General features: G+C 42.5%; 1 protein-coding gene across 1 annotated transcript; it reads right to left on the bottom strand.

The window, feature by feature from the left end:
* Positions 1-2,516: 2,516 nt before the first annotated feature.
* On the bottom strand, positions 2,517-5,962 carry LOC119025968. Its single transcript, XM_037110015.1, has 6 exons — positions 5,934-5,962; positions 5,186-5,328; positions 4,159-5,085; positions 3,596-3,794; positions 3,335-3,452; positions 2,517-3,025 (listed from the first exon to the last, which is right to left on the bottom strand). The coding sequence occupies exons 2-6, from the start codon at positions 5,227-5,229 to the stop codon at positions 2,664-2,666; spliced, it is 1,650 nt and encodes a 549-aa protein (XP_036965910.1). The 5' UTR covers positions 5,230-5,328; positions 5,934-5,962; the 3' UTR covers positions 2,517-2,663.
* Between the last annotated feature and the right edge of the window lie 8,239 nt (positions 5,963-14,201).

Genomic DNA, 14,201 nt, shown 5'->3' with positions numbered 1-14,201 from the left:
AATCCACAAGAAAGTGTTGGAAATTGTACTCTACATTTTATACTTGACAGAAGTCCATGACCCACAGAATTGAGCAAGTACAGTTTCTTCATTGGGGATGCGAGCCAGTCCCTCAATGCAGCTATTTGGTATATGAATACCTAACACAAATAAAGCAAAGAGATCAGACTTAACAGTAAGCCCAGAACCTGAAGAATTAAAACAAAAAATATGATTTAAACAAAATTGGAGCATACCAGTCCACTTTAAACAACTTCTGACTATTGGTCTATTTGTGATGTAGTCATTTGTTATTCTAATTGCATGTGGCTTCAATAAACCATTAAACATGTTAGACAAAAGGGTACATTTTAAAAACAGAAAAAAAACATTACATCCCATCTCAAACACTCAATCCTTACAAATATACAATTCAAATGAACTTACTCTTAATCTCAGCTAAACTAAAATGTGTGCTCCATACAGCCTTTAAAGTCAACACTAAATAATTAGAGCAAGGTGATATATTGTTGGTGATTTTTCTTTTTCAGTATGTTACTTACTAAGCCATGCAAGTGGCATGGGTTCAGAATGAGATATCTCAACAACTACAGATTGATTGCCATGAAAGTTTGGATCAGTGATTGGTACAGATGTCATTTAGCACAGGAAACACTGGACTGTTCTTTATAAAAGGAAAGGATATTTTTCTGTCCCACAATGCCTTGCAGCAGCAACATTTAACACGCCTCCCGCCTGTTCACAGAATGAAAGGATCAGCTTTTAACATTACACATCCAGCCTGTATCAGCCGTAACAACTTAAAAGCACCATCAATTCAACATTCAGAGTTTCTAAATTGTGTGGGGTTTTCTTAAGCTATTTTATTCATCAGATCAAACAGTAAACGTGACATGAGACATTTTTGTCCAGATGTTTTGAATGAAGAATGGTTAAAGCATAAACATAAACCAAAGACTAGTCTTCTAAGCTTCCCCACAAAACCCACTCTTCAACACCTAATCAGCCAGTAGCTACACACTTCTGGTTTCACCACCATCTCCACCAAGCTACATGCTCATCGAGACATGCCCCCACCCTGAGTCTCAATTCCTGGCTTCCTCGATGCTCCAGCTGCAGCAAGGCTACAGTCAAATAGTTGCATCCTAAACATTTAGGTCTGGATAGGGGCAATATGACGTCTGCCCAATGAGTCTGCCTCATGGTCTTTACAACTTAGCAATTCCAAGATGCTGTAGATATGTCTACAGAACAGCTGCCAACAAACCATTGCTTGTGTAAACTTGTAGGATGACCTTTCACCTATCTTCATTAGATCAGCTTACTGTCCACTGCCCATTTTCTTTCTATTCCTCACTTGGCCAGAGGTCAGAAGCTCAGTAAGTAAGAGATCGAGGATCGACAATGAGGGATAATGGTGAAATGTAGGTGGTTGTCAGGAAGATGAGTGAGAAGTGAGAAGATGAGAGTTTGAAATTGGTGATTGTTGAGTTTTTTTGGGCTGCTCTTGCATCAGAGGGTAAGATAGATGCCATAATCTTTTCCCTAAAAAACCCACAATGAATCTTAGGAAATCTGGATGTATGGACAGAATTCAATGGTCAATGGGACTGATATATCAGAATCAGAATCAGTATTGCCTTACTGTCCCACAAACAGGGAAATGTGTTTATTGCTGAAGGAGTTGTGAAAATGACCTGCAGGGGGTGGGACTCCTGCACCCGCAGTGAAGACAGCTTGTCCATCACCCTGCTCTCTCCCACCATCTGCGCTTAGTCAAGAGGGCATCTTAGGATGGAGCTGGCCCTCTTGATAAGTTTATCAAGTCTCCTACTGCCTGCTGTTGAGATGCTGAGATGCTGAGATGCTGCTGCTCCAGCAGACTACTCCATAGAAAATGGCTAATACCACTACAGAGTCATAGAAAGAAGTCAGGAGTGCACCCTGCACTCCAAATTACTGATCTTCCTCAGCATATAGAGTCTGCTCTGATCTTTCCTGTATGTTGCTGCAGTATCTTGGGAATGGAGGGCTAGAGAATGGGCTAATCACGTCGGGCACACTGGATTCCTGTGTGCTGGCTGTGTTACTGAGCCGCTGCTGCTGGTATGAATGTATGTCCATAGGACTGTCTAGGTCATTTTCAGCAGTGTTGTATAAAGTACCCAAAAGCCATACTTGAGTAAAAGTAAAAGTACCTTACTGGAAAATTACTCAAGTAAAAGTGAAAGTTGCCTGCTAGAATATTACTTGAGTAAAAGTTAAAAAGTAGCTAGTATTTACTGTACTTAAGTATCAAAAGTAAAAAGTGCTGTTAATAAAATGCAATCAGAAATTTGAGTTGTAACATTTTCTTTATTCCTGTTTAATTTAGTTTTTAAGTTTTGTTTAATTTGCAAAGTGTCACAAGACACTTAAACACTCAGAATAAAGGAGCTTCAACGCCTCCTTACATAAACCCAACCATATACAAAAATACACAAACATATCCTTACAGTGTTTAAGCATGCATGCCTACCAACATTCATACCCACGTGCATTCAATATAAAATAATTCCTAATGAACTCTTGGTGCTCGAAGGTGATGCAAACAAACAAAAACTTGATTGGTTGAACTTTAACATGACTTCAGTGCGACAGCACTTGAACTGTCCATCCAGTCATTACTGAACCCTGAGAAACTTTTTGTTCAACCTCAAAAGAAGTTGGTTCTCAAAATGGCGAGAACTCAGTCTCACTCTTCTTGGGCTGAAGACCAGACCAGCAATGCTAAACAGCCTTTCACATGCTGCTGAGGCAGGTAAAGGTGTGTTTAGCTTCAGAGACAGCTTGCACAAGGCTGGGAAGGACTTCAGTGATTCCATTCTATCTGATGAGAAGGCCAAATATCCCTCCAGTTCTTTGGAGCTGTCTGTGTGAGGTGACTGCAGTGAGGAAAAGAAGTCTTCCTCATCAGAAGAGCTTGGATTGCCACCATCAGACTGCAGGGGAGGTGCTTCAAGGTGTTCCCTGATGTAGTCGACTCCTGAATTGTGGTGAGGATGAAAATATGAATGATAAATGATAAATGAAATATAAATAATTTCTAACATGTTATCATAGTTTTGTACAAAATAGTTTGGTTTCGGTTATGACAACTATGTTGCAGTGTGTATTCTATGTTTGACATATGTGAATCATTGTTCATGCCGAAATAAAACACAATCAATTTTATTTTAAGGAATATAAATCACGCATTATTAATGCAACTATAACTGATCATTGAATTGCCAGTATTACAAGTCATACACGCCATACACTGTTATTTTTGGATGTTATTTGGATGTTGCCTTACCCATTCTGATGGTGGCATCATCCTTCGTCCAGGAAGTTCTGAATTTTGGGAGAAGAATCGCGGCTGCAATTAACTCCGGGTCTTGTGTCATGTGGCCAAAACGAGTCTTCAATCCCGCCTGTATCAGAAATCAGAAACAATTGCATTACCATGTAAGCTTTCTCCTACTAAGGAGCGCAATTAAACAAGCTCTTGTTTTTTGTGACATTCCTTTGGCTGTTTTGGCACAGTAAGTGAAATGACACTGCCATCGAGTCTTACCTGTAGAGCATCCACCAGAGGCCTGCAGTATTTCACTGTCAACTTGACTCGGTCAAGTTTAGCAGTCAACAGGTTGATTGTGGGTTGTAGCCACCCCATCTGGACATTTTCTTCTGCCTGCAAGATGTTGGTGGCCTGGGCAACTGGGCTCATGACAGCGTTATACTCTGCAAGAAATGCAAGTTCGGCTGGATTGAACCTGTAATAAAAAACAAAAACATCACCATTCAATAACACTTCATAATCTGATGCAGAAAAGAATAACAGGATGAGTAAATAACTAAAATGGTAAGTGGAAGTAGGAATACAACTGCGATATAGTTAATATTTGTGCTGGGTAAACAGAAAATTTCACATTTTCAATTTAAAATAGGCTTTATTATTGGACAAACTGATTAATCCAGGTGTGTCTGACCTCACAAAAATAGTCAGACACACCTGGATTATTCAGTTTGTCCAATAATGTATGACAGGAAATATAAAAACTGGCTTAAGTTCAGGAAGCAGTGGAGCTGTGCATAAAGCCTATTATGAAAACAATGATACTGTACATTATTACTTACATTGGAACTTTGAACTCTGTGCAGATTACTCTGATGGCCCCCTCTCCCTTGTCTTTGATGATCCTTAGTAGTCTCTCCACTGCCAGAAAGAAGGAATTCCACCTGGTAACATTTGGGCTGAGCAGCTGGAGGGAGCACACATCTGAAACAGTTTCAGCTGCAAGTGTCAACCGGCAAGATTTGTTCCAGAGGGCACTGCACTTGCCAAATGTTGAACGGTGCATTTTCTTGTATGGCTCGTTGGACATTGCTTTTGCAGCATCAACTGTAGCGATGAGGTTGATTAGGTGACAAACGCAGCGCTGGTGCTTTGGCAGCTCGAACTCCAAACCATCATCTTCGCTCAGAAGTCCTGACACATCCACAAACACCACTTCTTCACTCTCCTCTTCATCCTCTTCAGCCTCTCTTGGTTGAGATCGATCACCATCACTAACTGCTTCCACTGCACTGTTATCTTCACCAAAAACCTGGAAAGCGTTGACAAAATTAGAGCCGTTGTCTGTTGTTGTTCTGACGATCTTTCCTCTAATCCCAAACTCAGAATGGATATCATTGAGGGCATTTGCCAACAACTCGAAAGTGTGCGAGCCTCTCAGCTGTTTGCAGGCTAGGGCTACCGAGCATCTTTTGAGAGTGTCTGCGTCGATCCAGTGGGCAGTAACACCAATGAAGCTTCGTCTTCGGACAGACCAGCAGTCAGTGGTGGTGGCAATATACTCAACTCCCCTCATGGCCTCAGTCACCGCTGTCTTCATCTCCTTGGCGGCCTCGTCCATCCTGGAGCCCAGCGTCACTCTTGTCATAATTTTTGCTCTGGCATTAGGCAGCAGATCCTTCACAAACTCTATAAATGGTTCTTGTTCAACCAGAGAGAGGGGCTGGAGTCCATGGACCACATACTTCAAGACAGCTTTATCAAGTGACCTAAGATGAGAGAAGATAAGAAAACCAGGGATTTTTTCTTTTTTTTTGCTACAGCAACAGTGACAGAGGAAGTACTGCAAATAAACAAGATAAAGCTTACCTTTGGGACACAGCAGAACAGGTGGTGGTCAGAAATGTGGTCATCTGCCTGTTGGTGCTGGTGGAGGGAGTCTCAGTTACAGGCCTCTTTCTTTTTGCTGATGTCAGCTCTTCATATTTTTTAAGTTGGTTTGGATGTTTTCTCTGGAGCAGTGAGAGAAACACATTGAGAGAGTGAGGATCTCACTGCCTTTTTGTCAGAGGGGCAGTAAGAAAAAAAACAAAAAACAAGCAAACAAACAAACAAAAACGTAATCCTCGACTGTATAGTTTCACCGCGTGGAACAACACACTCTTTGCTTCACCGTTAAAGTCTATTGACAGTGTCAGTGTTGTTGTGTGAAGGTCAGTGTCAATTTGACACTGACCTTCACACAACAACACTATTTATTGCACTGATGCTTAATAAATGAATGAATGAATGAATGAATGAATGAATGAGAAGAAAGTCAACAAAAAAATGTGACCACTTGGAACGATCATCACTGATAAATATGTCTAACTCCAGCGTTATATTTTTACAGTTGATTAACATACATGGCTAAATCATTAAATCTCCCTTCCAATCCATCCATAACTAACATTAAGTTACCTTGAACTGGATAACGTTCCAAACATTACTACTACTAACGTAGCTAAGCTAGTAGCCGTTAGCGTTAGCTAACTAACACTATGAAAAATACAGTCAGTTAACGTTAACTAATAAAAATGAATGTTGCAGTTCACAGGATTAGTCTTTTATAACTTACCTCAACGTGTTTCCTAAGATTGGATGGAGAGTTTTGCCAATATCTCACTGTTTTTAGGAAGGCACAGCAGACATTTCATCCGGTAGGAGGAATCTTTCACTCCGATGTAGCTGAACATTCCCCGCAGGTATGGCCACGGGTGTTCATCGTCATCGTCGTCTATGCTGGTTGTTTCAGCAGCAGGTTCAGGTTCAGTCGCCGATTCAGTCACCTCCATCTCTGACATTTTAGGCTTCTCTGTCTTCCTCCTTCTCTTCAAATAACATTAGAGACCCGACTTGTCTGAGACTACTGACATGATAATGCAACCATTAATTTGAAATGTACCCGCTGGCCGCTGATTTCATCCGCCGCACAACGGGGTAAACCAATGATAACGTCTTGCGGTCTGTATCTCCAACATCATTGGCTACTAGTCCCACTACAACAAAACGAAGATTGTCCATTGGCTATCACGTTCCTTCTTATTTTGTAACGAGTAACGAGGATGCTCAGGTAAATGTAATGGAGTAAAAGTATTGATTTTTTTTCAGAAAATGTAGTGAAGTAAAAGTAAAAGTCGTCAGAAATAGAAGTAGTAAAGTAAAGTACAAATATAAAAAAAATACTACTTAAGTATACAACACTGGTTTTCAGGTTTATTTTTGCCAAGAACCGCACGCATGTCACTGTAAAAATAGACAAAACTCTGAATCTCTAGATGACATGACGGAGCAGCCTCACTTGACATGCACTTTAGAGTCATGTCTCAGGCATCCGGTGTCTATAGAGCCATGCAGCAGTGCTGTCTAAATTAGTCTATCAATACTATACAAGGGCCTAAATAAAAATTGTATTATTTATATTGTTATTGGGGACTGCTATAATCAACAAAACATTACAATGGACACTTGTGAAGTGAAGAAAACAGCCTGGCATGTGTAGGCCTAAACAGAGTAGAAATACACAAAGACATCCGGCCTTACTTGATTCCTTAGATTGTTGACAAAATAAGTTAAACAAAAAGTAGCCCATTGATAGTAAATTAAATATATAGCACCAGACTAGCTTACAAAACAGTGAAAATCAAAAGTATTTCAATGTAATTACTTACGTCCATTTCTGTTTAAAATAAGTATCAGTTCATTGAAAAAACATAGCTTGTTCATATCACAACAGAAGTATTCTCTATGTATGCTACCAAACAAAATGACGTACACACACTCCTCTGCCTGCTGAAGGTGTTGTGCAGAGGGTGGTGGGTGTTGTCCAGTATGGACAGCAGTTTGTCCAGGGTCCTTCTCTCTGCCACAGTCACCAGAGAGTCCAGCTCTGTGCCCACCACTGAGCCAGCTCTCCTCACCAGTCTGTCCAGTCGGGCAGCGTCCCTCTTCTTGCTGCTTCCTCCCCAGCAAACCACAGCGTAGAAGAGGACGCTGGCCACCACAGACTGGTAAAACATCTGCAGCAGTTTTTTGCATATGTTGAAGGACCCCAGCCTTCTCAGGAAGTACAGACAGCTCTGTCCTTTCCTGTGTACAGCGTCCATGTTTGCTGTCCAGTCCAACCTGTCATCCAGCTGCAGCCCCAGATATTTGTAGGTCCTGACCACCTCCACATCGACCCCCTCGATGGACACAGGTTGGAGCTATGGTTTCTTCCTTCTGAAGTCCACAACCATCTCCTTGGTCTTGGAGGTGTTCAGCTGTAGGCGGTTGGACCTGCACCACTCCACAAAGCCCTCAATCAGGCTCCTGTACTCCCCCTCCTGTCCATCCTTGATACAGCCCACTATTGCAGTGTCATCTGAGTATTTCTGCATGTGGCAGAGCTCCGAGTTGTACTGGAAGTCAGATGTGTACTGCGGTCTCTCTACTTGTCTGAAGTCACCTGGCTCCTTGGGGTGTTTAATCTTAGGAACCAGGATGAGACATGAAGTCTTCCAGAGCACGGGGACCCTCCCCAACCTCAGGCTATGGTTGAACAGTTGCTGAAGCGGCTCCCCCAGTTCAGCAGAGCAGAGGGTCGTTTCCCTGCGCCTTCGAGTCGGGGATAGGTCTCTCACTGTTGTTTCAGAGAGTGCTCTGACCGGGGACTCCGTTGTTCTACTGGGGGACTTCAATGCTCTCGTGGGCAGCAACAGTGTTACCTGGAGGGGTGTGATTGGGGGGAACGGCTTCCCCGATCTGAACCCGAGTGGTGTTTTGTTCCTGGACTTCTGTGCTAGTCACAGTTTGTCCATAACAAATTTCCCTGTCTGCAGGACATTAAAGGATTTCTGATTCTGATTCTGATAACAAACACCATGTTCAAGCATAAGGGTGTCCATCAGTGCACGTGGCACCAGGACACCCTCGGCCGGAGGTCAATGATCGACTTTGTGGTTGTGTCATCTGACCTCCACCATATGTCTTGGACACTCAGATGAAGAGAGGGGCTGAGCTGTCAACTGATCACCACCTGGTGGTGAGTTGGATCTGCTGGCAGGGGAGGAAGCTGGACAGTCTCGGCAGACACAAACGCATTGTGAGGGACTGCTGGGAGCGTCTGGCAGAACCCACTGTCAGGGAGGTCTTCAACTCCCACCTCTGGGAGAGCTTTGACCAGATCCCGAAGGAGGCTGGGGACATTGAGTCAGAGTGGACCGTGTTCTCCACTTCCATTGTTGACGTGGCTGTTTGGAGCTGGGGCTGTAAGGTTTCTGGTGCCTATCATGGCAGCAATCCCTGAACCCGGTGGTGGACACTGGAAGTAAAGGATGCTGTCAAGCTGAAGAAGGAGTCCTATTGAACATGGTTAGCTTGGGGGACTCCTGAGGCAGCTGACGGGTAACGGGAGGCCAACCGAGCGGCAGCACAGGTGGTCGCGGAAGCAAAAACTCTGGGAAAAGTTCGGGGAGGCCATGGAGGAGGACTACCAGTCAGCCTAATGGAAATTCTGGAAAACCATCCGGTGCCGGAGGAGGGAGAAGCAGCCCTCCACCAACCTCTACCGGTCAATCTACGTTCCTACCCTCACCTATGGTCATGAACTTTGGGTCATGACCGAAAGAATAAGATACCGGATACAACCAGCCGAAATGAGTTTCCTCTGCAGGGTGGTGGGGCGTTCCCTTAGAGACAGGGTGAGGAGCTCTGTCACCCGAGAGGAGCTCAGAGTAGAGCAGCTGCTCCTCCACATCAAGAGGAGCCAGCTGAGGTGGCTCGGGCATTTATATTGGATGCCCCTGGACGCCTTTCTCAGGAGGTGTTCCTGGCATGCCCCAACAGGAGGAGACGCTGAGGAAGACCCAGGACATGCTGGAGTGACTATGTCACTCGGCTGGCCTGGGAACGCCTTGGGATCCTCCCGGAGGAGCTAGGGGAAGTGTCCGGGGTGGGGGAAGTCTTGGCGTCCCTGCTCAGGCAGCTGCCCCCACGACCCAGCCCCGGATAAACGGAAGAAAATGGATGGATGGATGGATGGATGGATGAAATTGATTTAATTCATCTTGTATTAAGTAACAATGGAGGATCCACAAGGCCAGCGTTTCATCCTCCAGTTATTTTAGTCTAAAAGTTGAATTAGCTTACGAGTCAGAGCCACCACTCGAAGCAAGAAAAGCTTTATTAAGATCATCATCATTGATAAACACGTCGCAGCAACTGGCTGCTTCAGAAACCATGCGAGTGATTTCCAATGACAGAAAGACCAGCTCTTGCCCCAGTGGTCACTAGTGATGCCAGACATCCTGCTGGGCAGTGGACCAAGAGCTGCGCACTTTCTCCAACATCAGAGTGAAGTCATCACCCACTGTGACACTGAGTCCTCTGACTATTAGACCAACATTGCGAGCCTGCAGTCGAGCCTCAAACCCCAGAGAGGAGACCCAAACCTACTGTCTCTTCAACTCTCTAGATAAAGTAGGCTGAACACCTCACATACAGCAGGAAACATCAGTTGGTCTTGGGTTCTGATTTCTATCTTTTGAACTTACTAGTCCAACCAAACCCATTTTTCCTCCACACATTGCAGGTGCGCCGTAGTTAGCCCCACCAACATTTCCCAGAGTAATTTCATTTTACTCACGAACCTCTCCACTGCATCAAAAATATTCCTGCCTGTCGTTGTTCCATGCATGGCAGCTACATCCAAGAGTTCCTCACGAACAGTGAAGTCTGCTTTCATGCCGCTTATCAAAACGTACAGATGCGCTGTATCCACGTTGTCAGTGCTTTCATCAACAGCTAACGAAAAAGCCAGGTAACTACGTGACTCTTTGGCCAGTCGGTGCTCACATAGCTTTAGCATGCACTGCTTCAAAAATGTGCCCATTCTTCGGCCACAGTAGAGCTAGCTTTCACTGCTGCATCACTTTTAGCAGTAGCTTTGGTGAAAAAATTCTGTTGCAACTACAGTCTGCCTTTTAATTCTTGGACAATTTTCTGTTTTGGTCTTGAATACCACTGTTCTGTGCAAGTATCTGATTCTGATTCATGTTTGTTGTGTTTTTCCTATATATCTCCACTCGAAGTAGCCTGTTTCTTTAGGTGTGTGGTTTGAGACTTGGAACACAGTAGGTGGGGCATGGGGGCGGGCTCTGCAGTGATTGGCTCTGGTGTGCACAAATTCAGGGGGCGTGGCTATGGTTGAAAATGCTGGTGGAATTCGTAAATCATTTCTTAATTAATTTATTAAAGGTATCTCTGTAGCCCCAACAAATCCAAGGTTGCAAACCTTCAACCAAGCAGCAGCCATGTTGAAAATCTCAGGTCAGTCTGATCCTGATCTGCAGAGATACAGTGGAACCCCAGCTTACGAAGACCCCATTTAACGAAAAATTCAAGTTACGAAGGCACTTAACGGCAATATTTTTGCCCATGGTACAGCAAAATGCCCGCGTAACGAAATCCCACAAATACAGGAAAATTCACGTTAATTTCAAATTTCCCGCGACCGAAATCTAAAAAAAAAATCATAAGTTTAAAAAAAAAATGTTTAAAAAAAATTATTGCACAGTGTACGTATGTACATTAATTAACGTAAATGTAAGTTTTAGTTTTAATGTTTAGAATTAAATTCCATAATGTTATGTACATGTACACGTACGTATGTATGCATGCATACGTATGCTTTCTTCAGCCTCCGCCACCTCCACCAAGAACTTCGTCTTCAGCCAGCATCGCCTCACTCAAAAGGTACATACATAATTCATTTTATTGATATTTATTAATGCACTTATCATTTATAAATTATTTTCTTCATTTCAGATTGTATTTTGGAATATTCTTAGTGTTTTTTTTCAAATATTAAGTCATATTTGTAGAAGAAATACACGACTGGTAGGGGGCCTGGAACGAATAAGGCTATTTATAGGGAAAAAGGTGCTTCGACTTACGAAAATTTTGACTTACGAAAGACCCTCTGGTACGAATTCATTTCGTAAATCGGGGTTCCACTGTATTTCAGGCACACACACACACACACAGCTTTCTTGTTTTAACTGATGGATGAGAAATTCGGTTAGGATCTTGTTAGTATTAAAATTATTAGTAGTAGTAAGTAATATTTAAAGCTTTCACCCGATCCATAATTTCACCATCCACACATATCCACATAACCCCAGTACTTTAATCATTACAGACTTCACAGTTTCTGTTATCTTTTATTATTTGTTTAAACTGATTTAAACTGCTTTACCCTGAATTAGCTAGTTATTAAACATATTTAATCATATGATGTCTGTGCAGGTTTATTTTTAATATGGAGAACCGATGGAAACTGTAGAAGTCACTGCTTTATTAATGAGATTGAATACATTGATTTGAAATTGATTAGAATTGTTCCAAGCTAAAATTGTCCAGTCAGATTTGATTAATTCTCTCCGGATTATTCAAAGAGATAAAACAACAGAGGTGGCACCCTATTTACAAGTGTGTTATTAATCGGCAGTTATTAATTACATTTATTAGTGTATCACCCACACAGGTAAGTGCCCATGACCCTGTTGTCAGTTGAGCATTGTTCCTTCCTTGGACCACTTTTGATAGATACTAACCACTGCAGACTGGGAACACCCCACAAGAGCTGGAATTTTGGAGATGCTTTGACCCCGCTGTCTATCCATCATAATGTGGTCCTTGCCAGACTCACTCAAATCCTTACGCTTGCCCATTTTCCCTGCTTCTAACACAACAACGTTGAGGACAACATGTTCACTTGCTGCCTAACACCACTCACCCCTAACAGATGCCATGATAAATTGATAATCAGTGTTATTCACTTCGTCTGTCACTGGTCATAATATTATGGCTGATCGGTGTATATTTCTGAAGTATGATGTGCTCCGAGTCTAAGAGATGTGAATCAGGGCCAATTGAAAAGAGTGTAAAAACAAAAACCATGGAGAGAACAGGGTTCTTCCTCTCAATTCTTAATGTGGATCAACACATGATATATGCCATATCATGTGTTGATCCACATCAATGAGCAGCCTTAACATTGCAGAAAGGACTTCAAGAAATTCACAGAAGAAATGAAGCTAAGAGCACAATGGATTAACCCTTTTTACTAACCAACTGAAGATTATAATTTGAACATTGGATTTTGTTTGCTCACTCTGCTGGCATGAATTTTGAACTATGAGGAAATTGGGGGACCTCAAACAGGGTTGTGAATTACCACAAGGACTTGGACTTTAAGCAGAAAGGGAGTGGCTTATTGAGCTCCACGGCCTGACTCTCTCAATCTCTACTAAATCTAAGTATTTTAACCAGCCACAGATCTCTTATATTAATCATTACTGTAGACTGAATTAGGATTTTTACCAATAGGTATTCTTGATGATGACCGATAGATATTAAGATGAGTATAAGTTGTGCGCTTTGCCCTTGCTAAAACTATACAATAAAATCAACATGATGCAGTGCATAATGCAGCATAATGCAGGGCTGGTCAAGTACCTGCTGAACAGGGATAACCTCACAATCTAATAAGCCTAAATGTATGCTTTGGTAATGTTGTCTAACAACACCAATGTAGTCACTGTATCATGTAGCCATTACACAGGGCTACAGCCCTTATATAGTGCCCTTCATATCTGAATGTATACTTACTCCCCAATAATACAGGAAAAAAAAACCCAAAACATGCATTGTATGTATGGTGTTAAAGACACCACCATCCACGAGTGCATCTATGCAGCTAGTCAGCAGTTGAGAAGGCAGATCATTTATCTAGTCACAGGGTAAACAACACAATGGTACAAGGAGGAATAAAAATCTTTTTTATTAGAGAAGGCAGTTCACTGTATCAAGTTTCCATCTAAGCTAAGAACTCACCATGATTTTATAATGGAGTCTGTCTGGTATTACATTATATAGGCAGAGCAGGGAGATGTAAGCAATACGTCTCCACTTTTTTCAGCAGTTGTATAACAACCCACAAGAACTAGCCCACTTTGATGTTGAGAAGCTGCAGCCTTTATCACTGACAGACTATTATGGCTGCTGATTTATGTTGGACTTGAATGTGGTCATACAATGGCGTTGCTTTACCAAGTGCCTGGATATTTTCTCAGGAGTGTTTAGTGTATTGTTAAAAATTGAATGAGTCTGAATGTAAGGCTACATGATGTGGACCCCTTCTATCTTATGCTCAGCGCAAAGCATTAAGCGCTGGTTTCAGACTGACAAGGCAGTCATTTTCACACCCAGCACCCACACTGTGTAAAAAGTAGATGTACCTGCACCCACCTGTGTGACCCTGGGCTTATTGGTCTTAAAATGAGGTGTGGTCAGGCACACATGATGTCACACTGCTATCTTGAGGCAGCGGAAAGTGACTGTGCCATGGACAGACAAAAAGCTGTTCCAAGTCATCTTCAGGCTTATTTTGTATTTAGAAAATGAAAGTTTTAACTTCTTCTTCTTACCCAGCAAAAAATCATCTTAATAACCTTTCAAAACAGCCCCAAACCATGTTTGTAGTTCAAATGGTTTACCAACAGCTTTGAATTTACTTTGGGTTAGACTCTCACAAAGAGCAACATTTATAGCTTGAGCACAGCCAACTTTAAGCTGTGATTTCTTGCAGATGGCTTATGCTGGAGATAAACATAAATCAAAATCACCAACATTGAGGAGGATGAACAAAAAAGGCATAATGCGTAAATCTCTATGGAGAGGGAAAAGGGAGCAGAGGTGAGGAGGAAGGAGGGCTGGGCTGGAAGGACAGTGATAAATGAGTTGTGTGACAGAAAGCTTTGGTCGAAAAGCTACCAGAGCTCAGCAGGTTCTCCTCTGACTGGTG

This window comes from Acanthopagrus latus, chromosome 9, assembly GCF_904848185.1.
Source record: "Acanthopagrus latus isolate v.2019 chromosome 9, fAcaLat1.1, whole genome shotgun sequence".
Classification (NCBI taxonomy): Eukaryota; Metazoa; Chordata; class Actinopteri; order Spariformes; family Sparidae; genus Acanthopagrus; species Acanthopagrus latus.
Note: the sequence above shows the minus strand (reverse complement) of the source record. Positions and strands in the feature narration are given on the sequence as shown.